Source organism: Sus scrofa, chromosome 12 (genome assembly GCF_000003025.6).
Source record: "Sus scrofa isolate TJ Tabasco breed Duroc chromosome 12, Sscrofa11.1, whole genome shotgun sequence".
Lineage (NCBI taxonomy): Eukaryota > Metazoa > Chordata > Mammalia > Artiodactyla > Suidae > Sus > Sus scrofa.
Genome location: NC_010454.4, coordinates 48,773,532 through 48,800,393, shown reverse-complemented (window position 1 = coordinate 48,800,393; position 26,862 = coordinate 48,773,532). Strand labels below are relative to the sequence as shown.

The window sequence follows — 26,862 nt, the reverse complement described above, 5'->3', positions numbered from 1 at the left end:
ATGGAGAGCAAAGGAATCCATAGGGAAAAGGCAGGGTGAGCTTTAAGCCAATGAGTCGTTGAAACCTTCTCCGAGGCCCTCATGCAAAGGTCTCCCAGTTCTGGAGACGAAGGTAGATTTCTCTGGATATTTGGCCCAGGAGTGTAGGGAAGGGAGTGTTTGGTTGGCAACAGTGCAGAAAAAGCCAGACCAGCCCTTTAGTCTCAAGCCACTCAGACCCTTCCTCCAGTCTCTGAAAGCAGCAATGGAAACCACTTACCCAGAGGTTTCCATCGCTCTGAACCACCTGCACTCACTTAATGCCACCTGTACCTGATTTTAGACAGCAGTGAGTGATAGCATGGAGCGAGACCTTCATTTTCTGCTCAGGAGTTGAACCTGGGCAGCCTAGTTGAAAACCAGGAATCCTGCCACTAGAACAACTAGAGGCTAGGAGCCCTGATTCTTGCCCCCTGTGGAAAGCAAGAATGTGTCGAGGAGGCAAAGACGGTGAAAACAGGTATACAGTTTATTGTTAGAGTCTCAGTACAACACGTGGGAGAGCACACAGAGAAGTAATTTAAGTCAGAAGCAAAGAAGTAATAACACCCTAAAGAGGAGTGCAGATGCCCGTGTCCCCCTGAGGGAGGAGCACTCCAGAGAGGTGATTTAAATCGATTACATAGGACAGGGACTTGGGGACTTTGTTTACCTTTGGCCAATTATCTTGTTTTAATCACACCTGACTGGACACAGGACCCCCCCCCCCATATGCATGAGCATCTTTTGGCAAAGATGGATTCCAGAGCAAAGGGTGCCAGGACAGTATCAGGGCTTTTTATGGCCTGGCGCCCCCTCCCTTTCTGACCCCTAGGAGTCTTACTGCGCATGTGTAATTGGGAAGGTCTCCTTGACCCCAGGAGTGACTCAAGTGGTCATCGTCTCCTTCTACTCCGGCAGAGCTCAAGCTCCTGCAATTAACTTTTTCCTTGAAGTGAAACAAGGCCCAGTTTACCTGGCCTAACAAGTCCCAGCTGTTCTCAGCCCAGGGGCCCATCTACCTTCTGCCTCAGACCCTTGCCCTCAGGAGCACAAATGCTAATGATCACTCAGCATCCTTTTAAGCACTTTACGTGTGTTAATTCATTTAATCCTCACAGCCCGAAAGTCTTATGAACTGCTTATGCCATCATCATCCCATTGTACAGATGAAGAGACCGGCCTGGGGAGGAGGAAGGTACTGGCACACCCAGAATTAGAAGCCAAGAAGCCTGACTCCAGAAGCCGTCCATATGTAGTGAAAGCAGATCAACCCCAATGTTCTGGATTTTAGGTTTTAGAAAGGATCTCTCTCGGCTCTTGGGACCACCACCCAGAGAGGTGATGTGACTCACCCAAGGTCACACAGCTAGTGAGAGATCTGAGGCAGCTTGGGGTGGATTTTCTGACCCCTAGTCAGCTCGCCCTCCAACCCCAACCCTTCCCTGGACCAGTGGGGGGCACTGTCTCTGGTTTCTGCGCCAGAGGGTGGGCAGAGGGGCGGAGCGGATCGCGGCCTGCCGGCCTGGGCGCTGTCCGCGGTGCTGATCCGCCCGCCGCGCCCTTGCTCGCAAACTGGCCCGCGGGTTCTCCTTCCAGCTTTCAGCCAAAGCCCGCTCCATGAGCTCGGCAGCCTGCCGGGGTCCTTAGGCCTGGCTCTCGGGGTTCCCGGGGCTCCCGGGATTCCCCCTCCCCCGGCTGCGCGCAGCCAACCTCCCCTCCCCCCCGCCCCGCCTACGGCCCCTCCCCGCCAGTCCCAGGGCCCTCCCCTCCCCCCTTATCGCTCCCGCACCCCCTCCCCCCTACGGCTCGTTCGCCAGTTCCGGTCACGTTGCTGGGTGTTTACGCCTGGAGCCCGCCCCGGACCCCCCCCCTCGGCGCCCGGGAGCCCCCCGGAGCCCCGGCCCGACGCCCCGCAGCCTCGCAGTAGCTGATGGCGCCACAGCCTGGGCGGGCGCTGCGGAACCCCGGTCGCAGCTAGCGCGGGGAAGAAGAGAGCCTCCCGCTGCCCGGCCCGGCCCGGCCCCAGGGCCCCGTTCGCCAGTCGCCCCCTCAGGTCCCGAAGGTGAGGAGGCCGGTGGGCGCGGGGGGTGGGCACCCGGGTGGCCCCGGGTGGGGAACCGCGCGACCCCGGCTCCAGCTCCCCCGGGAGGACTGGTGCGGGGCTGCGCACCGCAGCGCGGGAGGCGGACAGGACCCGCGGGCTGCTGGCAGAAGTTGTCCTCCGCTGCCCAGACTCGGGCCCTTCCTGGTACTGGCGAAGAGTCCAGAGCGACCCGAGATGGAGCCACCACCACCTCCTGCCACCTCCCACCACACAGCTTTCTTTCTGATTGCCTTTCCCTGTCCTCCCTGGTACCTCTCTTCCACGTCCTCCTTAGTCTCCACATCCCCCCCTGCCTTCTCTGGGAGTCATATTCGAGGCATAATCAGGGCAGAACGTTCAGACTGAAGAGGGGGTGGGGGGGGCTCCAGTTTCCCCGGTACATCCCACTCCTCGTGTCCCTGCATCCTCAGCTCTGCTGAGGCTGGCGCTCCTGGGATCTTCAGGAGAGAGAGGGGAGCCATAGTCTAGAGATATCGGGGGCGGAAGAGCCCTAGAGTGGAGGGGACCACAAAACCCCAAGAGTACTGTGGCTCCACAGCTGACCAAGTGACCCCACTTCGCAGAGAGTCACAGACATTTATCAAGGGCTGACTTTTTGTTCCCAGTGCAAGTCCCAGGAGAGCCAAGGACTTGGAGAAGTGGGGGGGGGGGGGTAATTATTTTTTAATATGTGCCCTGACTTGGCCTGGTGAGGCCCTGCCCGCAGGAAGCTTATGGCTTAGAGTAGAAGCCAGGTTCGCATGCACAGTGTACACACACACACACAGAGACCCCAAAGTGTGATATAAGGCAGAATGCCCAGGGAACACCAAGGCAGGAGTCATCCCAGGGTGGTGGGCCAAGGAAGGCTACATGGGAAAGGTAGCCTTTGAGCAGGGCCTTGAAGGTTTCGGGAAGCAGAGAGAGGGTGGGGGTAGTAAGGAGATTCCATGGCTTGCAGCAAGAGGTAGATTCTGAAAGAGAAGTTCAGATTACAAATGTGGGCTGTCTTTAGATTGTGAAGGACTTTAAATGCCAGAGAGAGGAGTTCCCTTGTGGCACAGCAGATTAAGGATCTGGTGTTGTCACTGCAGCAGCTCCAGTCTCTGCTGTGGCACAGGTTCGATCCCTAGCCTGGGAACTTCCACATGTCGTAGGTGCAGGAAAAAAAAAAAAAATGCCAGAGTGAGCATCTAGTGGGGTGCTCCTAGTTGCCAGCCACTGTAGTTGTATATATTCTACTTAACCTCTCTGAGCCTCAGCTTCCTTATTTATGGAGCAGATATACTAACAGAACCTTCAGTGTCAAGTTGTTGTAAAGATAAATGAGTTAATATAAATAAAATGCTAAGAATAGTGCCAGCCAGGAGTTCCCGTCCTGGTGTAGCAGAAACAATCCGAATAGGAATCATGAGGTTGTGGGTTCGGTGCCTGGCCTCGATCAGTGGATTAAGGATCCAGCATTGCCATGAGCTATGGTGTAGGTTGCAGACGTGGCTCAGATCCCGCATTGCCATGGCTGTAGCTCCAATTCGACCCCTAGCCTGGGAATCACCATATGCTGCGAGTGTGGTCCTAAAAAGCCAAAAAAGAAGAAAAAAAAAATAGTGCCAGCCATAAGTATTATTACCTGGGCACTGATGGTTATTATAAATATTATTACCTGTGCATCTATATCTGAGAGAGACTTCTTGAGTTCCTGCTCTCCCTCCTACCCCAGAGTCAGGTAATGAAGAGGAATAATGACCAGGGAAAATAAAGAACATACTAATTCATTTATTTATGCATTCGTTACCATGCCTCTCCTATCTAATATACCTGCCCTGGCTACAAGAATGGTGAACAGAAGTTTAATGTTATCCTTGAAATAAGAAGGCATACTTAAAGAATTTAATGAGCTGTGGGTATTTGAGTGTTGAGAACAGTGCAAGGGTATTTGTTAACTCAATAAATATTTTCAGTCCTCAAAAGAAAAGAAGCACCAAGAATGAAATAGAAACTGGAACAAGAGAAGCAGTCAGGGGCTGGGGGGTGGCAGGCAATGCAAACTCCATGTAAGCAGAAAGCCAGGGGCTTCAGTTCTGGTTCATCTCCCAGCCCCAGTGTCTGCCTGAGGGAAAGATGGGGAAGCAGAGACCAAGGGCCATTGAGCAGACTTAAAGGGGGAGGGGAGGGTTAGCCACCCAAGGAAAGATTGGACTGTATACGTGGTTTTCAAACTTGAGGTTAGTGAAGTCCTTTCTCCAATGCCTCTGCATGTATAAGGCCATCATATGAAAGAGGAATAAACACAGCAAAGTTTCCAGTCCTGTCTCTTGCCCTCGACTCTTTTAGAAACATCTAAAACTCCTCTGCAGGACTCTGGGGCTTTATGAAGCAAAGTTTGAAAAACATTGATTGAGATGATTCTGAAGGCCCTTCTGAGCCCTGAATGCTCTAAGTTTGTATTTTCTGTGGTTCTTTCAGCCCAACAAGCTCTAAGAACAGGTGAGGAGGAGCTCCCTCTGTAGCTCAGCGGTAACGAACCTGACTAGTATCCAGGAGAACTCGGGTTCAATCCCTGGCCTCACTCAGTGGGTTAAGGATCTGGTGTTGCCGTGAGCTGGTGTGTAGGTCATAGACACTGCTCTGATCTGATGTTGCTGTGGCTCTGGCGTAGGCCAGCAGCTGTAGCTCCGATTCGACCCCTAGCCTGGGAACCTCCATCGGCTGTGGGTGTGACCTAAAAAAAAAAAAAAAAAAGAATTATGCCAGGGTCAGATGGTTCCTGGCCCTGACACTTTGTCAGTGGTTGGGGACCTGAGCACAGAGGGTTTCTCCCAATAACTTCCCCAAGAAGGAAAAATATTGGTAATTTTCAAATGAGAAACATGTCAGGAGTACTTTGAATTAAGTCTATAGATTGCAAAGCCTGTATTATCACTTCTTTTTTTATTCTTGATTTTTGTTTTTCTTTTTAGGGCTGCATGTGTGGCATATGGAGGTTCCCAGGCTAGGGGTTGAATTGGAGCTGGAGCTGCCAGCCTACACCACAGCCACAGCAATGCCATATCTAAGTCATATCTGCGACCTACACCACAGCTCAGGGCAACACTAGATCCTTAACCCACTGAGCAAGGCCAGCGATGGAACGCACATCTTCATAGATATTGGTTGGGTTTGTTACCACTGAGTCACAACGGAAACTCCCTTGATTTTTTTTTTTTTTTTTCTTTTTGGCCACTCCCGTGGCATGTGGAAGTTCCCGGGCAGGGATCAAACCCATGCCATAGCAGGACCCAAGCCCCAGCAGTGACAGCACCAGATCCTTAACCCACTACACCACAGGGAACTCCCTACAATGAACTGTTTTTTTTTTTTTGTTTGTTTGTTTTTTTAATCAAGCTAGAAAATTCAAAGAAGAACTAGGAGCACCAAGAGAAGGTATGCAGCAGAAACAATGCAGGCCCTGAGGTGGTCAGGACAGTGGACAGAAGTGAGGGACCCTTCTCACCAAGCACTTTAATCCGTGAGTTTGGGCATCTCAGGCTGGGTGTGGGGAGAAGATCATGCTGAGAACTCTAACCCTTCATCGGCTGCCATTGGCCCGGACCAGGTCCTCAGGCCTGAGCATCTTCAGAAGCCTGGAGCTTCCAGCACTGCATTGCTCTGCAAAATCCTGACATTTTTCTGGCTTGGGCCTTCTGAAGTGCCTATGATTCCCCAGCCACACAGAGAGATCTGTGCGGTCTCTGGTTCCCCCTTCTTCACTCCATCCCCCCCCCAAACAAACTAAACAATAACGTCTAAGAAAGAATATTTGCCAAGATCGTTTGTGACCCAAATTTCTGCCCTGAGAAGAACAGCCTGCCTAGTGGAAAGGAAGTATTCAGGTCCTTCTGGGAAAGCACAGAAGCAGCTGGGTGGTTCAGCCTCTCACTGTGGCCAAGGTCCGTTCTGCAGGGCTATGTGGAAGGGACCTTTACTCTTCAGAAACGTTTGCATTTTATTTATTTTTTTATTTTCTATTTTTTTGCCATTTCTTGGGCCGCTTCTGCGGCATATGGAGGTTCCCAGGCTAGGGGTCGAATCGGAGCTGTAGCTGCCAGCCCACGCCAGAGCCACAGCAACGCGGGATCCGAGCTGCGTCTGCCACCTACACCACAGCTCACAGCAACGCCAGGGGTCGAACCCACAACCTCATGGTTCCTAGTCAGATTTGTTAACCGCTGAGCCACAACGGGAACTCCAACGTTTGCATTTTAGCAGATGGGCACAGACCTTTTTCTCTCTTTATCCTTAGCATAGGCCCATATGCCTTCATCCTCCAGGTGCCTGCACAGCAGATGTATAGAAGCAAGAAACACCCCTCCTCCCACCACAGACACACATGCACACATAGGTGCACTCCTTGAGGCATGCACACATTCTCAGATATATGGACAGATGCATAGGCACCCACATACCAACACAGGTATACAGTAGCACAGAAGAGCTCACCTGTTTCTGCTAAGTTAGGCACCAGCACCAGCGTACTGATTGCTTGCTTGACATCTCTGTCTCCTTGTTGTTTTTGTTTTTGTTTTCATTTGTTTTGGGTTTGGTTTTTGGTTTTTGGTTTTTTTGTACCTGCAGCCTATGGAAGCTCCCAGGCTAGAGGTCAAATTGGAGCTATAGCTGCCAGCCTACACCACAGCCACAGCAATAGCAGCACGGGATCTGAGCCATGTCTGTGATCCACACCACAGCTCATGGCAACGATGGATTCCCCAACCCGCTGAGCGAGGCCAGGGATCGTCCCCACATCCTCGTGGATACTGGTCAGATTCATTTCTGCTGTGCCACGAGGGCAACGCCTCTTTCTCCTTGTTTGAGGTCTCCTGAGCATGTCAAATCTAACATGTCTCAGGCTGGAACTTCTCTGTAAATCTGCTTCTCCATCAGTCTGCTCCAGCTCTGCAAATTCACACACTCCTGCCTTCTACACCTGTTTACTAAGTAGCTCCTATTTGCCAGATTCTGTGCTAGGTACTGAGGAGCAGGAGGAAACAAAACAGAGTCCATCATCTTGTATTGCCCACATTCTGGCAGGGGAAATAGCTAACAAAGATGTAATATATTCTTGTGGTAGTAAGTTCATGGGAAGAAAAAATTCAGATTCAGAGAGTAGAGAGTGACAGGGGGTTCTATTTTTTTTTTTTTTTTTTTAGGGCTGCACCCACAGTGTATGAAAGTTCCCACGCTAAGGGTCGAACCAGAGCTGCAGCTTCAGGCTACAGCCACAGCAGCATGGGATTGGAGCCAAGTCTGCGACCTACACCACAGCTCACCACTGAGAGGAGCCAGGGCTCAAACCCACGTCACATCCTCATAGATACTAGTCAGGTTCTTGACACACTGAACCATGATAGGAACTCCCAAAGGGTTCTGTTTTAAATCAGGTAATCAGACAAGGGCCCTGGACTAGAGTCCCGAATACGGGGAGGGGATGGGCCCTCAGGGTATCCTGGAGAAGGACATTCCTGGCCTGGGAACAGCACAACGAAGTCCCAGAGGCTGGAGTGTGCTTGGCAAGTTCAAGAAAAAGCAAGGAGGAAGTTCCCCTTGTGGCTCAGCAGTTAACGAACCCAACTAGTATCCATGAGGACGCGGGTTTGATCATGTGCTGTGGATGCGGCGCCAAAAAAAAAAAGAGAGAAAGCAAGGAGGCCGGAGGGGCTGGGGTGGAGCCAGCAACACAACAGTGGGAGATGAGGTTAGGCAGCAGGGTTGATCGGGTAGGGTCTGGTAAGAACCTTGGATTTAGTTTTAAGTGTGATGAGAAGGTTTTGAATGGGGCGTGGGGAGATGTGATCAGAGTCCCTAAAGGAACTCTGGGGCTGCGTGAAAAGTGAGGGGCAGGAGTGGAAGTGAGGGAGTTCCCAGGTAGTACACTGGGTTAAGGATCCAGCATTGTCACTTTTGTGGCTCAGGTTCAATCCCTGGTCCTGGACAAAACACAAAACAAAGCATGGAAGTGAGCAGCTAAAGAAAAGGCACTTTAGGGGTACAGGAGAGGAATGACAGTGGCTGAGACTAAGGTGACAGCAAGGGAGATAGAACTGACTGGATTTAGGTTTGGGGGGGTAATTTTTTGTCTTTTTTTAGGTTGGTGCCCATGACACATGGAAGGTCCCAGGCTAGGGGTTGAATTGGAGCTATAGCTGCGGGCCTATGCCACAGCCACAGCCACGCTGGATCCAAGCCCCAAGCCAATCTGCCACCTACACCACAGCTCATGGCAACGCTGGATCCTTAACCCACTGAGCAAGGCCAGGGATCAAAACCAAGTTCTCATGGATACTAGTCAGGTTCATTACCACCGATGGGTACTCTAGGATTGTTTTGAAGGTAGAAACAGTAGGATTTGCAGACAGGTTGGCTATGGAGCATGAAGAAAGGAAACATGGTGACTAAGTTTTTGGCCTGAGCAGCTGAGTGCCCTTTATCAAGATGGCAGACACTGGGCAAGATCAGCTTTGTAGGGGGGATTGTAAGAGTTCAGTATGGAGACTTGTAAGTTTGAGGGGCCTAGCAGACATCCACATGGAGGTGTTAGAATTGGTTTAGGGGGTCCGCCTATACACAGCAGCTACAGCAGTGGGACTGGATGAGACCATGCAGGGAGTGATTATAGAAGCATGTGAAAGATGGAACCTTGGGGAAAGAGCCAGCAAATGTGCTTGTATACTTGAGTTTCCCAAGGTGGAAAACTGGGAAGCCTTCCCTTTCCCCAAAATGAGCTCATCCCGCCAGTTCTACCCCCAAAATACACCTGGAACTTGTCTCCATCTCCACCTCCATCATCTAGTCCAGGCTCTGGCATCCCTCACCTGCTACATTTTCCCAGCTGACATCCACTCTGACCCCTCTCATCTGCTTTCCCTACAACGGCCAGTGATATTTTGAAAATGCAGATCATGGAGTTCCCATCGTGGCTCAGCAAAAACAAATCTGACTAGCATCCATGAGGACGCAGGTTCGATCTCTGGCCTCGATCAGTGGGTTAAGGATCCAGTGTTGCCATGAGCTGCGGCATAGGTCGCAGACGACTTGGATCTGACATGGCTGTGGCTGTGGCTGTGTCGTAGCTCTGATTTGACCCCTAGCCTAGGAAACTCCATATGTCTTGGGTGCAGCCCTAAAGAGACAAAAAAAAAAAAAAAAAAAAAATGCAAATCATATCATGTCCATCTTCTGCTTAAAATCCTTTAAAAACTTCCTGATTCATTTAGTATGAATCCAAAATTCTGAATGTAGTTTACACGTCTTTCACTTGCTAACCTAACTTCCTACAACTCTCCCCCAGTACCTTTCACCTCAGCCTTCATCAACCATGGCCATGTCTCCATTCCTCAAACAGTCCACGTAAAAGACTTCGCATAAAGCTTGGCACATCGTAGGCACTCAGTAAATGTAAGCTATCATGATTATTCTACCTCTGGGCCTTCTTAGATGCTATCCCCTATTTGGGATGCTCTTCCCTTTATTTTTCTCACTAACTCCTGCCCCTCCTTCAAGACTGTATTAGTTCTTTTTTTTTTTTTTTTTTTGTCTTTTTGCTATTTCTTGGGCCGCTCCCACGGCATATGGAGGTTCCCAGGCTAGGGGTCGAATCGGAGCTGTAGCCACCGGCCTATGCCAGAGCCACAGCAACGCGGGATCCGAGCCGCGTCTGCAACCTACACCACAGCTCACAGCAACGCCGGATCATCAATCCACTGAGCAAGGTCAGGGACCGAACCCACAACCTCATGGTTCCTAGTCGGATTCGTTAACCACTGCGCCACGACGGGAACTCCTGTATTAGTTTTCCATGGCTGCATAAAGTTATCATCTCATAGTTTTCAAGTATCAGAAGTCTGGCCCATTTTACTTGCATCCTCCAGTCAGGGCCTCACGGGATAAAGTCATGGCAGGGCTGCATCCTCCCTTGAAGGCTCAATGAGGGAAAGATCCACTTCCAAGATCCCTTAGGGTGTTGGGAGGATGTGCTTCCTTGCCGTTGTAGGACTGGACTCCTCATTTCCTTGCTGGCTGTCAATCAGGGACCGTGCTCCCCTATGAGAGGTCTCTGTTAGGGGCTTGCCTGTGGCTTCCCCTCGCAGCATGGCAGTTTACCCCTTCTAGGCCAGCAGCCAAGTTTCTCTCAGGCTTCAGATCTCTTTCTACAGCAAGGGCCCTTTGGACAGGCCTACCCAGCATAATCGCCCTTTTGATGAACTCAAAGTCAGCTGATTAGAGATCTTAATTACATCTGTAAAATCCTTCACCTTTGTCATATAACCTAATCACAAGAGTGGAATCTATCCCAGTCCCAGTCCCACCCACACCCAAGGGGAGGAGATAAGATAGGAGAGTGTGTAGATCAGGGGCTGGGAATCTGGGGGATCATCTTGGAATTTTGTCCGCTCCAAGGTCTCAGCCTAAACTCATTTCCACAAGGAGACCTTCCCTGACCCCAAGTCTGAAATAAGTCCCATGTTCTTTTTTTTTTTCTTTTTAGAGCCTCACTAGCGGCATATGGATGTTCCCAGGCTAGGGGTCTAATCGGAGCTACAGCTGCCTGCCTACACCACCACTCACGCCAATGCCAGATCATTAACCCACTGAGCGAGGCCAGGGATCGAACCCACAACCTCATGGTTCCTAGTTGGATTTGCTGCTGCTGTGCCACCATGGGAACCCCAAGCCCCACCTTCTATTCTTTCACATCACCCTGCAGTTTTCTTTCATGGCACTTACCGGTCGTCATTGTAAACTTACTTGTGTTATTTGTTTGATTGATGCATCAGTGTCTTTGTTTGGTTCTCTCCTCTCCCCCATGAGCTCCACGGGAGCGGAGAGCGGGAATGTTGTTTTGCTCATCACTGTGTCCCTGTACCGAGTACAGTGGTTGGTAATAATAGATCATTGAATGAATGGTGAGCAAATGAGCAAATCAGGGCAGGGATTCATCTAGTCACACATTAAACAAAGAGGGGAAGAAATGAAGCATTGACTGAACCAGGTCCTGTGCTAAATGCTCTACAATTTCTGATCTCATTTAATCCTCACAGCTCTCCTAGGACTATTCCTATTAGTAGCCTCGCTTTACAGAGGGAAGCAAGGTTCACGGAGGTTAACGTTCTTGCCCAAAGTCACACAGCAGGAGGGGAGTTCCCTTTGTGGCTCTGCGGTCAATGAACCCAACTAGTGTCCATGAGGATGTGAGTTTGATCCCCGGCCTCACTCAGTGGTTAAGGATCTGGCGTTGCCATGAGCTGTGGTGCAGGTCAAAGACGTGGCTCAGATCCCATGTTGCTGTGGCTGTGGTATAGGCTGGCAGCTCTAACTCTGATTAGACCTCTAGCCTGGGAACCTCCATATGCTGCGGGTGCGCCCCTAAAAAGCAAAAAAAAAAAAAAAAAAAAAAAAAAAAAAAAAAAAAGTCACACAGCAAGAAACCGAAAGACCTAGGATTCAAACCTAGGAGCGTTTTGACTTCCCCTGTGGCATAGCAGGTTAGAGATCCAGGATTGTCATGATTGTCACTGCAGCACCTCAGGTCAGTACTGTGATGTGGGTTCCATCCCTGGCTTGGGAACTTCCACGTGCCATGGGCACAGCCCAAAAAACCCCCAAAATACAAAAACAAAAAACAGGACTGTTTTCAGTGTAAATACTGGGAAACTTCATTGGATTCAAAAGACTTGGTTGGAAAATTGGATCTGCTGCCACTTACCGTGGGAACTGTCACAAGTCACTTTGGCTCTGAGTCTGTTTCTTTGTGCAATGGAGGTGGTAATACCTACTGAAGAGTGGTTGACAAAAGTAAGATAATGTACATAGAGTTCCCTAAACATAGCAGATGGTCAGTACAAATGTACCCAGTGATTCCCACAGGCCAAAGGGCCACCCCCTGCTGAAAGGCAAGCCCATTCGGTTGGACTTGGGAAGCCATGGAAGTACAAGGGAATGGGGGCCCTGAGAGAGGAACCTATGAATGTGAGGTTCTTAGGTGCACCTGCTGAATATGACCCTACTAATGAAAATCTGGATTTGCACAGTCTTACCTGAAAGCCCCTCGGAAGGGGACCATTGCTGAACAGACCAGTTTGTTTGCTGGCTTCCCGCTCCACTGGCCAGGGAGTTCCTAGGGCAGGTGGAGGAAGCTCTTCACGAGCTTTGGAAGTCCCTGGCAGAGAAGGCGTGAGCTCTTGAGTCCTAGACTCCAGAGGTCTTGGCCTCCACTGCCCTCCTCCTGTGTTTGCCTTTTTTTTTTTTTTTTGTCTTTTTGCCATTTTCTTAGGCTGCTCCTGCAGCATATGGCGGTTCCCAGGCTAGGGGTCGAATCAGAGCTGTAGCCGCCAGCCTACGCCAGAGCCACAGCAACGCGGGATCCGAGCCGCGTCTGCAACCTACACCACAGCTCATGGCAACGCCGGATCACTAACCCACTGAGCAAAGGCAGGGATCGAACCTGCAACCTCATGGTTCCTAGTCGGATTCGTTAACCACTGAGCCACGACGGGAACTCTCTGTGTTTGCCTTTTGCCTGTGTTCTTCCAAGATGTCGATCATCACAGAAGAGACTCGGTGGGAAGTGGGTAGGATCAGAGGAGAGAGCACTGAAAAAAGCCAGGGCATCCTTAGGATTCAGGGATGCAAGCCTCTCCCTCCCATCCGTGTCATAAGCTTCTGCCGTGGAGCCACTGCTTGGGTCTCCATATCACCCTCCCCTGTTCCTCTTGGAAAAGGGGTCTCCACCACCTGCCTTCAGCTTACAGAGTCAGTATTTGCAAAACTTTCATCAAATCTTCCTCCTCCCTGACCTGAAATCGCCCATAACCCTGGGCTGAGGTTAAGTCTGAGACATGAAGTTGAATTGGGGGAGGGTTGTTCTCTAACCCTCATGCTGCCTTCCCACTTGATGGTCACCCTTGCGCAGGAGAGACCTCAGCATTCAGCCTTTCCACAGCTCCCTCATTTTACTGAGCAGCAAACCAAGCACTCAGAGAGGGAGAGGGCTTGCCCAAAGTCACACAGCTGGTTAAGCAGCAAGCTAGAACCCACATCTCTGTTTCTCTTAAGGTTTTGTTTTTGTTTTGTTTTCTTTACCACACCCATGGCATGTAGGAATTCCTGGGTCAGAGACTGAACCACAGCAACAACCTGGGCTGCAGCCAAGACAATGCCAGGTCCTTAATGCACTGAGCCACAAGGGAACTCCCCTGTCTCTCTTCACTGACTTTGTTGCTCCCTTTGTTTTCCTCTCTGAGAAATAGAAGAGGCTAAACTTACATGGGGGCAAGGGCATGAAGCTATTTCCCTGTAGGCCTCAGGTTCTTCATCTATTAAATGGAAATGATTATGTTTCCTGCCAGCACACCGTCTTGTTCAGGAAGCTGTGGTGCGTAAATATGGGGAAGTGACTGCCGTGGCAGTATTGTCTACCTGGTTCAACAAACTGGACCCCAGATTGAAGGAGACCACTGAAGGGACCTGAGATGTGGGTTCACCTTGTCATCCTCCCCAGGTTGGGCCCAGGCCGGGGTTGCCATGGATACTGTGTCCCTGGAGCATCAGATCCAGAGCGTGCAACGCCACATCAGCTTCCTGAAAAAAGAGCAGATGGCCCTGCTGCGAGACCTGCACCTGGAAATCCTGAGGCTGCAGAAACGCTGTTCAGGTGAGGCCCAGAGGGAAGATGGGAGGGAAGGGGCAGCTGTCATCATCATAAGCGCTGTCCCTGATGGGGGATCCAGTGTGAACTCTCTAAGCCACCACCAATCCTGCCAAGCAGGTGTTTGTCACCCCTTTTTCTTGGTGAGGAAACTGAGTCTTGGGGAAGTAAGATACAAAATGTTCACCAAGCACCATCCAGCCCTTAGAAGCCCTCAGAAGCCCTCCGTCTAGCTGGGGAGACACACACATGCCAACAGGTGATTTTAAAGATACACAGAAAAGGAGGTCCCATTGTGTCTCAGTGGAAACGAATCTGATTAGCATCCATGAGGATGCGGGTTCCATCCCTGGCCTTGCTCAGTGCTCAGAGTCCCACACTGCTGTAAACTATGGCGTAGGCAGCTGTGGCTCCAATTCAACCCCTAGCCTGGGAACTTCCATATGTTGCAGGTGCAGCCCTTAAAAGCCAAAAAAAAAAAAAAAAAAAAAAAGATACACAAAAAATAAAGAGGACCAACAGGAGTTCATGGGCAGGATCATGACCCAGAAGCTTGGCTGATGGAGAAGACCAGGCATTTCATTCTCCCCAGACGAGGGAGGGAACCAGAAGCTCATGACAAGTTCTCTTTGACTGGATAACACTGTGCTTAAAACTAGTGGGAAATATGGTTGGAATCAGATTGTGGAAGACTTTGACCAGTATCAGGACAGCTAAGAAGTTTGGTTTGTCCTCCTGGGTAGTAGGGAGCCACCGAAGGTTTTTGAGCAGCATTGTGCCACATTAAGAAACTTGAACCAGGCGTTCCCGTTGTGGCTCAGTAGAAACGAATCTGACTAGGATCCATGAGCACACAGGTTTGATCCCTGGCCTTGCTCAGTGGGTTAAGGATCCAGTGTTGCCGTGAGCTGTGGTGTAGGCCACAGATTTGGCTTGGATCCTGCATTGCTGTGGCTCTGGTGTCGTCTGGCGGTTGCAGCTCAGATTTGACCCCTAGCCTGGGAACTTCTATTTGCCCTGGGTACGGCCCTAAAAAGACCAAAAAAAAAGAAATGAAAAAAAAAAGAAACTCAATCCAGTAATTGTATGGCAGATGGATTGGTGGGAGATGGAGGCAGGGAGACCAGTGACAGGTCCAAGAAAGAGATGCAGCGGGGCGGAAAGGGGAGGACCAGTGGGAGGCAGATTGAAGGAAGGGGCCTGGCAACCAACCGAGTTTGTAAGCAGGACAGAGGGAGGCACCAGGGATGTGGTGACCTTCACTCAGACCTCAGGCCTCAGCTGACCCAGTCCAAGGCTCCAAGTGCCGGCTTCAGAGCCGGGGATTCACTCAGTGTCTCAACCGGAACAGTCCCACTTCTTCTTTGTACAAGTAGGTAAACTGAGGCTCAGAGAGGGAGAGTCACAGCGTTCTCGTCAGCACCGGGATTGGAACCCAGCGCTCCACACTCCTACTTGAGCTGCCCGTTCGCTCCTCAGCAGGCTCAGATTTCCACCCCCTGCTCCTGGAAGGCTCCCATTACCCAGAGGGAAGCCAAGGCCCAGAGGGTTTGTATTGACCGCCATGGCTTCTCACGCTGTGTCACGAGAAGCTAGCAGTCTTGGCTCACAGCCCCATAACTGCCTCCAGCTCCGCACACAGGTTCAGCTGCCACCCTCCAAGGCCAGGCTCCCTTCCATCTCTCTCAATGCCTGGCTGGCAGCAGAGGTCCGCCCAGGGGTCAGGGATGGCCCCCACCAACTCACCTCTGCCTGATGCCACTTTGTCATTGCTCTAACATTAAAGGGGAATTAAGAATGAACTCTAAGATCCCATAGCTCTTCCTCTAACGTCTTTTTGCTTTGCCCTCACTCTGCAAACCTGGCCTCTTCCACTCAGGACTCAGGCCAGGAGCCCAAGAAAGTGTGACAGGCAGTGACAGAGGGCCCTCAGCCCCAGCCCCCTTCTCAGACAGGTGTGGACTGTCAGCCTCTTGGTTATTGATTAAGGAGATTAAAAATAACTCTGGGCTGGCCTGGAGCAGCTACATTTGGGGCTGAAATGTCTGAATAAGGCCCTCCCTCCAAGGGGTGAGGGAAGTGAGGAGAAAAAGCAGCAGGACAAAGAAAATTTAAAGAAAAAAAGATTAAGGGAGTTTCCTGGTGGCCTAGAAGATTAAGGATCTGGCATTGTCACTGCTGTGTGGGTTTGATCCCTGGCCTCAGAACATCACATGCCTCAGAAATGGCCACCAAAAAAAAAAAAAGAGAGAGAGAGAGATTAAGGAAGGATCCAGAGGCTGGGGAGGGGATAAGAGAGGGGGAAGGCAAGTGTAGGAACCAAAGAGCAGGGCTTTGGGGAGAACCTGCCAAAAAAGGGGTGACAACTCAAAAAGAAGAGGCTTGAGAGGTGGGTGAGTATGTTCTGGCTGGGGAGGTAGCTTGGATGGTAACACAAGCCGACTCAGCCCGGGAGTTCCCGTCGTGGCTCAGTGGTAATGAACCCAACTAGCATCCATGAGGACTCGGGTTCGATCCCTGACCTCGCTCAGTGGGTTAGGATCCTGTCTTGCTGTGAGCTGTGGTGTAGGTCGCAGACACGGCTTGAATCCCGTGTTGCTGTGGCTGTGGTGTAGGTCGGCATCTGCAGCCCCGATTCAACCCCTAGCCTGGGAACTTAGTGTGCTGCTGGCGAGGCCCTAAAAAAACAAGCTGACTCAGCTCTAGACTGAGCCCTTTATTTCTCTCTCTCATTTAATCTTAGCAACAGCCCTTTGTGAGGCAGGTGCAAGTTTGTTCCCATTTTGGAGGTGAGAAGACTGAGGCTCTGAGAGGTGTCATCATTGGCTCGAGGTCACATAGTAAATCTGACCTCACAGCGTAGTCCTCTAAACTGTGGGCACTCTGGCTGGAAGAGGGGCAGGAGGATTTGATGGATGGGGGGGAGAGCCCAGCTGGGATTCTGTCCCCCCTCCTCCACCAATTCCTGTGGTTAAGGGCTGAGGAGAAACAAACCCACAGGCGGTAGTGACAGAGCCAAAGTCCCTTGGGCTACGTCCCCCAACCTAGCCCAGGGCCCATTGGGATGCATAGCAGGGCCTTGGAGGAGAGGCCAAGTTGGCCCAGGAAGCCCTGGGGAGTAGAGGCATCAGAGGCCCCAGGGAGGGGGTTCAGGCTCCGGTCACAGCAAAAGGCCCAGGCGCTCCAGATTCTGTCTCTTGGCAACAGTTGGCCTCTCCAGGGAAGGCACCTCCAGCAAAGCCCCTCGACTCCAGGAGAGCCTGGAAGGGGCAGGCAGAGGGCCCACAAAGTTGGTCCTGCTGAGCAATGAACCCAGAGATCAGTGGACCTACTCCCAGGTTCACACCTTCTCCCTTTGGACACCAAACTGCAGGTACAAACAGGTGCTCCTGAGCAGGTGCCCTCCGTCATGGGCAGCTGTGGCTCCTGGGCTCCCTCCTGACCCTCTCCCCACCCCGGAGGGAATTTGGGGACTGGGGTAGAAAACTGATCTAACCCAGCAGGCTGAGGGGTGGGGCTTTCTGGGCTCTAAGGTAGGGGATCCAGAAGACAGAGGAGAAACTGTTCCTGTGCAAGGGTGCTTGGTGGGCCTTGGCTGCCCCACCCGACCGGCTCAGCACCAAGCCAAGAGCCATGCAGGCTTTGCTTCACCAGGTGGCGCTGTCCTCCTTGAAGCCCCTCTCCCTGCCGGTGGAATGTGGCCCAACCAGGTCTTAGATAGGGCAGGGCTAATGTCTGGAAAAGAGCACAGGCACAGCAGCACTGGCTGTGAAAACATGAAATGCAAGCATCCTGTGGATAAATAGCCACTGCCCTGAATCCCCCTTTGGTGCTCCCAAGCAGCACAAGACACTCCGTCCTTCCCAGACCCACCACCTAAATACCAAATGGTCTGCACCCTGGGTGGCAGAGGTCCTCCAGACGGGCTCTGATTGGTTGGCATGTTAAATATTTGTATATCACCTCTGCAAAGCGAGCCAGGCTTCTCAGTCCCACAAGGATTAAACTAACCCCCAAAATCCAGATCACAGACCTTACACTGGGAAGATCTTTGGGCTTAGAATCAGGCAGGTGAGGCTCAGGCTGTGTCTCTGACACCTCTCTTGTCTCTCTCCCTCTCTGGGCTGCAGTAAAATTGATATGGGGGGCGGGGGGTGCTTTAGGTGGTTTCCAAGGATCCTTGTTGCTACATTTACCAGGCTAAGATTCCCTGGTTTCATACAATTCTCTCTTCCTCCCTCTCTCTTTAACATACACACAACTGCCTTTTCTTATCTCTCCCCCAGAACTGACCCATGACCTGGAGATAAGAGAGGCCCAATCTCACCAGCAAGGTAAGAGGACATTTGGGGGGGAAGTGCCCAACAGATCACCTTTCCCCACCGTTTAATAGGACCCAGCCTTCTCCATCCCCATTCTAGACTTGGGGACAGCCACTCCTCAGCTTGTTGAGCAAATGCAGGATGTCAGCCCCACTTTCCCACTCAGCAGGGTGATCTTGTGCAGTGAACAACCTGCACCACCATACATAGTACCCTGTATCCCTGTCTTGGTCCAACATGGGAAAATGAAAGCAGGAAGGAGATGGTGTCCAGGAAGTCCAGGTGGCTGACCTCATTCCTTTCTGTGACCCACTCCCCAGTCCTTCCCATCCTTGCACAAGTGATTCTCACGGTCAGTGTCCACACCCTCTGAGTGTCAAGATGCAACGCAATGACAATATAGGGTCTTTGATTTCAAGGAACTTAGTCTAGAGGAAGAGAAAAGAGGCACATGCACATCAGCAAATTCATCATTCTACAGGCATGATTTCTTGCCATTGTAGCAATTCCATTAAAGTATTTCTTATGGATTATTACTTCCCTCATTAAATGGGGAATGGGGTTGGGAGGTGGATTTCATTGGGTATAGGGTTTCAGTTTTGCAAGATGAAAAAGTTCTAGAGATCTGTTGCACAACAATGTGTGTATGTTGACATTACTGTATACTCAAAAATAGGTGAGATAGTAAATTTGGTTATTTGGGTGTTCTTTGCCCGAATTAATTTTTTTTTTTATGTCTTTTTGCCTTTTCTAGGGCCGCTCCCGCAGCATATGGAGATTCCCAGGCTAGAGGTCTAATCGGAGCTGTAGCTGCCAGCCCACGCCACAGCCACAGCAATGTGGGATCCAAGCCACGTCTGCAACCTACACCACAGCTCACGGCAACGCCGGATCGTTAACCCACTGAGCAAGGTCAGGGATCGAACCCGCAACTTCATGGCTCCTAGTCGGATTCATTAACCACTGCACCACGATGGGAACTCCTGAATTAATATTTTTTAAATGGGTGGGTTGCATTGTTGAGATCTTAATCTCCAGATTATATGATCTTTGAGAACTAGGACTGGGGGAGTTCCCATTGTGGCTCAGCGGGTTAAGAACCCAACTAGTATCAATGAGGATGGGGGTTCAATCCCTGGCCCATCTCAGTGGGTTAACGATACACTTTGCCACAGACTGTGGTGTAGGTTGTCAATGCAGCTTGGATCTAGTGTTGCAGTTGTAGCTGTGGCAAAGGCTGGCAGCTGCAGCTCCGATTCCGCTCTTAGCCTGGGAGCTTCCATACCATATGCCCATATACCATATGTCCCTAAAGAAAGAACTAGGACTGGGTGTTACCCATTGTCTCCCAGTGCAAGACACATTACCTGCCAGGGAGAGGGGACTAGGTAAATGCTTGATTTAAAATGAAAGTTCCTGGAGTTCGCATCATGGCTCAGTGGAAATGAATCTGACTAGTGTCCATGAGGATGCAGGTTCGACATCTGGCCTCACTCAGTGGGTTTAGGATCTGGCGTTGCCATGAGCTATGATGTAGGTCAAAGATGCAGCTGGATCCTGCGTGCTGTGGCTGTGGTGTAGGCCAACACCTACAGCTCCAATTCGACCCCTAGCCTGGGAACCTCCATATGCCATGGGTGTGGTCCTAAAAGACATTAAGAGAAAAAACAGAAAGTTCCCTTGTGGAGCAGCGGGTTAAGGATCAGCATTGCTGCAGCTGTGGCACAAGTTGCAGCTACTATGGTGTGGGTTCGATTCCTGGCCTGAGAATTTCCACATGCTACAGACACAACCAAACCAAAATGAAAAAAAGAATGGTCTCCCTGCCATATTAATATGCTGCTTAGAAATCAACAGCTACCTGACCAAAAGTTAGGCACAGGGAAGGCTGGAAGTTTAAGGTTAAGGTAAAATGTTAGGAGCCCTACAAATTGCTTTGCATATTCACATATAAAGATCTAAATCTTAATGGGCCTAAACTAATTTTGTCCACTTTAAGTGGCAGTCATGGGCAACGTCTTGGTGCCTCGGTGCTTGGAGGAAGAGGTTGCACGCATCTTAGACACCAGACAAGAACAGTTCTGGGAGTTCCCTGGTGGTCTAGTAGCGAGGACTTGGTGCTTTCACTGCTGCGGCCTGGGTTCAGTCCCTGGTCTGAGATCTGAGATCCCACATCAAGCTTGCTGCGTGCCTTGGCAAACAGTTCTGTGACAATAGCAGCTTTTAGGCCACTACTGTCCTTCCTCTGAAAGGCCTTTTGGGGTCATCTGGGCTCAAGGCACTGCCCTAGTGCCCCCCCAACCCCTTTTTTTTTTTTGGTCTTCTTTTTTTTTAGGGCCACACCAGAGGCATACAGAAGTTCCCAGGCTAGGGGTCAAATCAAAGCTGCAGCTGCCAGCCTACACCACAGCCACAACAAGGCCAGATCCTTAACCCACTGAGCAAGGTCAGGGATTGAACCCATGTCCTCATGGATACTAGTCAGGTTCATTACCATAGAGCAACAACGGGAACTCCCTCAGTGTCCTTGTTTTTATCCTCTCTCTCAGTGGACTTAAGAGCTCTCTTTCTTTGTCATCTTTTTTCTATGAAAACCCCTGATTTTCATTTTTCCTGCAGTGTCACCTTTTATCTACCCTTTGTCACCTGGTAGCATGTCCCCACACCCATTCATATGTGCCAGTCCTGGGATACGGTCCCTGCTGACATGGATCCAGGAGATAGGGGTCCCCAACTCTGGGGGTACATTAGAATCACCAGGGAAGATTTGAGAAGCACCAATTCCCAGGTCCCATCCCAGACAGTCTCATTCCCTTGGTCTTTGGTAGCCCAGGAAACTCTATTTTAAAGCTCTCTTCCATGGTTTCAATGTGCATGTAAGATTAAAACCCAAGGCAGGCATTCCTGTCGTGGCGCAGCGGAAACGAATCCGACTAGTAAACATGAGGTTGCGGGTTTGATCCCTGGCCTCGCTCAGTGGGTTAACGATCCAGCGTTGCTGTGGCTGTAGTGTAGGCTGGCAGCTACAGCTCCGACTGGACCCCTAGCTTGGGAACCTCCATATGCCGTGGGTGCGGCCCTAAAAAGACAAAACAAAACAAAAACAAAAAAAAACCCAAGGCAGTGGGCCAAGGCAAACAATAAACAGGGAAAAGGGGGAGTTCTCGTCCTGGCTCAGTGGAAATGAATCCAAGTATTAGCCATGAGGATGCAGGTTTGATCCCTGCCTCTCTCAGTGGGTTAAGGATCTGGTGTAGCCGTGAGCTGTGGTGTAGGTCACAGACGTGGCTCTGATCTGGCCTTGCTGTGGCTGTGGTATGGTGTAGGCTGGCATCTGCAGCTCCAATTCAACCCCAAGCCTGGGAACTTCCATATGCTGTGTGTGTGGCCCTAAAAAGCAAAAACAAACAAACAAAAAAAAAACAGGTAAAGGTGTTCTCATTGTGCTGCAGCAGAAACAAATCCAACTAGTGTCCATGAGGATGTGGTTCAATCCCCGGCCTTGGTGGGTCGGGGACCATCCATGTGCTACAGATGCAACCCTAAAAAGCAAAAATAAATAAAAGCTAAAAAAAAAAAAAAAGTTTAAAAAAATGCAGGAGATCCCTGGTGACCTACTGGTTAAGGATCTGGCATGTTCACGGCTGTGGTACGGGTTCAGTCCCTGGCCCAGAAAGTTTCACATGCCTCCAGAAAGGCCAAACAAATTGCACAATATAGTAAGTGCTCCCTTTATGAAGAAGGTAAATTTTGCGGCACACTGACTCCCCTTTCCTGCCCGTACTGCCAGTTCTTTCATTCTTTCAATTCCCTGTTATTTGTGGTTGTTGTTGTTTGTCTTTTTGTCTTTTTAGAGCTGCACCCACAGCATATGGAGGTTCCCAGGCTAGGGATCAAATTGGAGCTATAGCTGCAGCCTACGCCACAGCCACAGCCACACCAGATCTGAGCCATATCTGCAGCCTACACCAGAGCTCATGGCAACGCTGCCAGATCCTTAACCCACTGAGTGAGGCCAGGGATCAAACCTGTGTCCTCATGGATACTAGTCGGGTCCGTTAACCACTGAGCCACGACAGGAACTCCCTTTTCAGTTCCCTGTTCTTGTAAGTCTCTCCTGACACAGGGCTTTTGCACAAGTCCTACCCTCTGTCCAAAGCACCCTTCCTTCTCTGTTCACCACTCAACTCCTATTCATCAGTCGGATCCTAGCCCGAGTCACTCTTCTGCTGAGAAGCCTTCCCTGATTAGGTCAAGTATTAGCAAGCATCCCAAGTGCAACCTCACATTCCTTTTTTTTTTTAGGGCTGCACCTGTGGCACATGTAACTTCCCAGGCTAGGGGTGGAATCTGAGCTGCAGCTGCTGGCCTACAACACAGCCACAGCAACACTGGATCTGAGCTGCAGCTGCAGCCTATACCACAGCTTGTGGCAACACCGGATCCTTAACCTACTGAGCAAAGCCAGTGATTGAACCCACATCCTCATGGATACTAGTTGGATTCTTAACCCGCTGAGCCACAACAGGAACTCCTAACCTCAAATTCTTTTGTGATTATTTACCTGTTGACTGAAAAAAAATAACCTAAAAGTTGAGAGTTATGTTTTATTCCATGGACATTGTGAGGACTTCAAGCTTGGGACACTGCATCTGAGAAACTGTCCCAAAGAGGCAGAGGGGGAAACCAGGATATATAGACATTTTTGAAATGAGGGAGTTGCCCTCGAGGCTCAGCGGAAGCGAACCCGACTAACATCCAGCAGCTACAGCTCTGATTTGACCCCTAGCCTGTGAACCTCCATATGCCACTGGTGCGGCCCTAAAAAGACAAAAAAAAAAAAAAAAAAAAAGACTTTTTTGCAACGAAAGACCAAGTAGTTGGAACATCAGCAGATTAAAAATAAAGCCAGACATCTCAAGTTAATGAATTTAGCGCTTTGTATGGGAAGATGCAAAGTCTAGGCTTATTGAAATTATTATTCTGATAGGCATCTCAGCTATTTGGAGCCAGTATCCTGTGTTTTCTCATCCTGAGTTTCCTCAGGGTGCGCCTCTGGGCCTTTGGTTGGGGTGGGGAGGCCTCAGTCTGATGTTCAGATAGCAGGTTTTCTGTTTGCATCCTGAGTTCCCTCAAGGCTCACCCTTGGGGAGGCCATAATGTGATGCTACATCCTTTCTTTACTGATATGGCAGGCAGGCAGCACTTTAGTTCACATACCAACCTTCTATGCTTGCTGTGAGCTTCCTGAGGAATGCTTTATTATCCACCATATCCGCAATGCCTAACACAACCCCGGGTCCCGACTCAACAAATAGCTGTGGAGTGAATAAATGGTCCGGGAGGATGTGCACGGAAGAATTAGAGGAGTGACCAAGCAGAAGGTAGGGTGGGGACAAGGGCCCCAAATGGGCCAGCGAAGCGGGCACATGGGGAGTGAGGGCAAGCTTGGCAGAACTTGTAGTCGAGGAAGTGGGAGGCTTCGTTGGAGGGCCAGTGAGCCGTTCAGGAACGGTCAGGCAGGGACCCTCACTCTCCGATCCCTCTTGCCTTCCCAGAGTTGGCATCCCAGGAGCTGGAGAGCAAGTGTCGTGCCCTGGAGTCGCAGCTGGCGGCGCGGGCGGCAGCCAACGCGGAACTGCGGCGCGAGGTGGCGCAGCGCGAGGCGCTGGTGTCCGCGTTGCGCTGCAGCCTGCGCGCCGAGGAGCGCCGCTTCCTGGAGGAGCTGCGTCGCCGCAGTCACCGCGCCACCGTGCTGGGCACCGAGCTGCAGAAGCACACCGAGGCGGCCGCCTACCTCTCCTGCCAGCTGCACGCGGCGCGCCAGAAACTGCAGACTCCGCGCCCGGGCCCCGGCGCTGCCGCCGCCGCGGAACCCCGGGTCCGCCGGCGCGCACAGCGAGCCCGACGCCCGCCTGCCACCGAGGCCGCTGCCAAGGGCCCGGGCCGGGACTGGGCCTCCTGGGAGCGTGCGGCCGGCGCCCTGGACGACATCGACGCCATGCCAGACCCCGCGCTCTTCCTCTACGCCCGGAGACCCCCGCGGCCCAGCGGCCGCAGCCCGCGCCAGCCGCCTCCCCAGGAGCCCCCGGACCAAGCTGGCCCGCTGGCCGCGCCTAGCCTGCCCAGGGCGCCCGCGGACCCGGAGTAGGCGTGGGGCCGGTGAAGCGGGAACCGGGGGAAGGCGGTCCCGGCCCCGGGCTAGGGACGCAGTTCGGGCCATACAGGCGGGTCCCTAGGGCCGAGGGAGCCGGTCCCTACCCCCAGGGAGCGGACAAAGACGGCCCCTGCTCCCCAGCCCCTTCCAGCCGCCCCCGCCTTTTGTATCCCCTTACGTCGCCGAAGCTTCGAGCTTTCCCCTCCACCAGGGAGGTCCTCCGCAGGGCCCAACGAATGCACCTTTTTTTCCTGGAGAGGTCTCATAGTACCGATCCTTATCTGGTCCCCACCCTGCCACTGGGAGGGGAAGGCGCGGGGGTCACGCCCTGCCCCTGGAAAGCTGACAATCGTTTGTCGTTTGGCGGGAGGGGGAAGGCCTGGCTGGCATACGGAAAGGAAGCAGAGTGACCTGACCCTTAGCATCCTTAGGCCTTTCAGCTGCCCGCTGCGGCCTCCCCCAGCCCCGCACGGCTACCCTTCCCGCCGAGCCTCCTCCGAGGCTCGAGCTAGGGGCTAGAGGCTGGACCTTTTCCTTGGAAGCCGCTTCTCCCCTACCCTGCTGACAGGTCCTTACAGGTGAGCACGAAACACTTTAGAAGACGCCTCCTCCAGAGCCTCTGGTGGGGAAAGTGGACAGATGAAAGTTTGAACTTCCCGAGGTTAGCACCCCTAGTCCCTTAGAGAGGATTACAGGAGGGGTTTGATGGCAGATGCTGGTCGAGGGCTGTCTCCAGCTCAGTTCTACCCTAGAACGCTGACCTAGGTGTTTAGACTCCAGGTGCAGCCAGAGATGAGCTGCCTGGTTAGGCTTATGGAGGTGTTAGAAACTGCCTTCAGGAGGGAGCTGGGAACCTGAAAGCTGTCCTGGGGGTTTTCCTAGTCCTGTTTATTGGTGCTATTTTTGCCCAGCTTCCTAATGAGCTGGCTGCACCCAGAGGCAGGAAGAAGGGCCCAGCTTCTTGGAAGCGGCAGCAATTGACAGAGGCTAGAGTTTGCTAGAGATTAGTTGTGAGGCACCACACGGTGGAAACACAGGTGAGGCTCCAGCCTGGCCTTTTCCAGGAATGCCCCCAATCCTATCAGACCCGACAGTGATGGGGTACTCAGTACCCTCTGTTTAGGTTGGGGAGTGACAAACTGGAAATACTGCCCCACCGCCTAATGTGTTTCCCCCTCACCCCCCGCCCCCAACTAAAAGCAGGAAGTGCAGCTCCAGTCTGGCTCATTGCTCCCACCCTAGTCCAGCCTAGAAAGACAAACCCCTGGGACCCTGTCCTCTCATGCCATCCTCCTCTGTTGGTCTTGCATCAAGTCCTAAGTGCCTGTGAGGTCTTCCAGGGGCTGCTGAGGGAGGACATGGGGCAGGGAGAGGCCTTTGCCTCACTCCCAAGCATCCCGTCCTGGCAGGTCCTGACCTGGCTGGGGCCAAGCCTTCAGTTTGTCACCCAGGAATCCGGGAGGTTTCTAGGGGTAATAAACCCTTTCCCCATCGTGGCTCCATGAAGAAGTGGCGGGGAAAGGTCCCCAGTTATACCCTCTTTCACTGTATATATTGGAGCAGGAAACCAGTGAGCCTACTCCCACCCCCAACAGACATGCAGGCCTGGGAGTTCCCTTGTAGTGCAGCAGGTGAAGGATCCAGCACTGGCACTGCAGCCCCCCCGCCCTCCGGTTGAATTCCTGGCGGGGGGAACTTCCACAGGTTGTGGGTGTGGCCGAAAACAAACAAACAAAAACATGCGGGGTCCCTCCCAGCTCAGGACTGCTGAGATCTCGGAGAAATACCAGGCCTGGTTTAGGTGTCCGCCACTGGGGCACCTTTGGTTTTGTTCTTTTTTTTTTTTTTTCCCTGTCTTTTTTTTTTTTTGGTCTTTTTGCCATTTCTAGGGCCGCTTCACAGCATATGGAGGTTCCCAGGCTAAGGGTCGAATCGGAGCTGTAGCCTCTGGCCTACACCAGAGCCACAGCAACGCAGGATCCGAGCCGCGTCTGCAACCTACACCACAGTTCACGGCAACGCCGGATCCTTAACCCACTAAGCAAGGCCAGGGATCGAACCCGCAACCTTATGGTTCGTAGTCGGATTCATTAAGCCCTGAGCCACGACGGGAACTCCTCCCCCTGTCTTTTTAGGCCTGGGCCAGTGACATATGGAAGTTCCCAGGCTAGGGGTTGAATTGGAGCTGCAGCTGCCAGCGTACACCACAGCCGCAACAGCAGATCTGAGCTGCCTCCAAGACCTATGCTACAGCCTGTGGTAACACCAGATTCCCAATCCACTGAGTGAGGCCAGGGATTGAACCCACATCCTCATGGATACTCGTAGGGTTTTTAACCCGCTGAGCCACAACGGGAACTCCTGGGGCACCCCAGGGACAGACAGTGCTGCCGGTCTAACTTGGGCCCCAGCAATGGCCTAGGGTCCTTGCTCTGCCTGCTCCCACCTCTTACACGCACACCCCCAGTCTCTGTGGATGTGCCTCTGCCCTCTGACTCCCCACTGTACCCCTCCACCTGTTGCTCCCCTTTTCAGAATGTGTCTGAGTGAGGAGGCCTCTCTCTGCTCTTGGCTGCACTCACTTGAAGGGGCCCAG

General features: G+C 51.9%; 1 protein-coding gene across 1 annotated transcript; it reads left to right on the top strand.

The window, feature by feature from the left end:
- Positions 1-26,823, top strand: LOC102165602 (coiled-coil domain-containing protein 92). The gene is made up of 5 exons (XM_013990005.2): positions 1-35; positions 1,839-2,083; positions 13,641-13,793; positions 18,074-18,121; positions 23,668-26,823. The coding sequence occupies exons 1-5, from the start codon at positions 1-3 to the stop codon at positions 24,258-24,260; spliced, it is 1,074 nt and encodes a 357-aa protein (XP_013845459.1). The 3' UTR covers positions 24,261-26,823.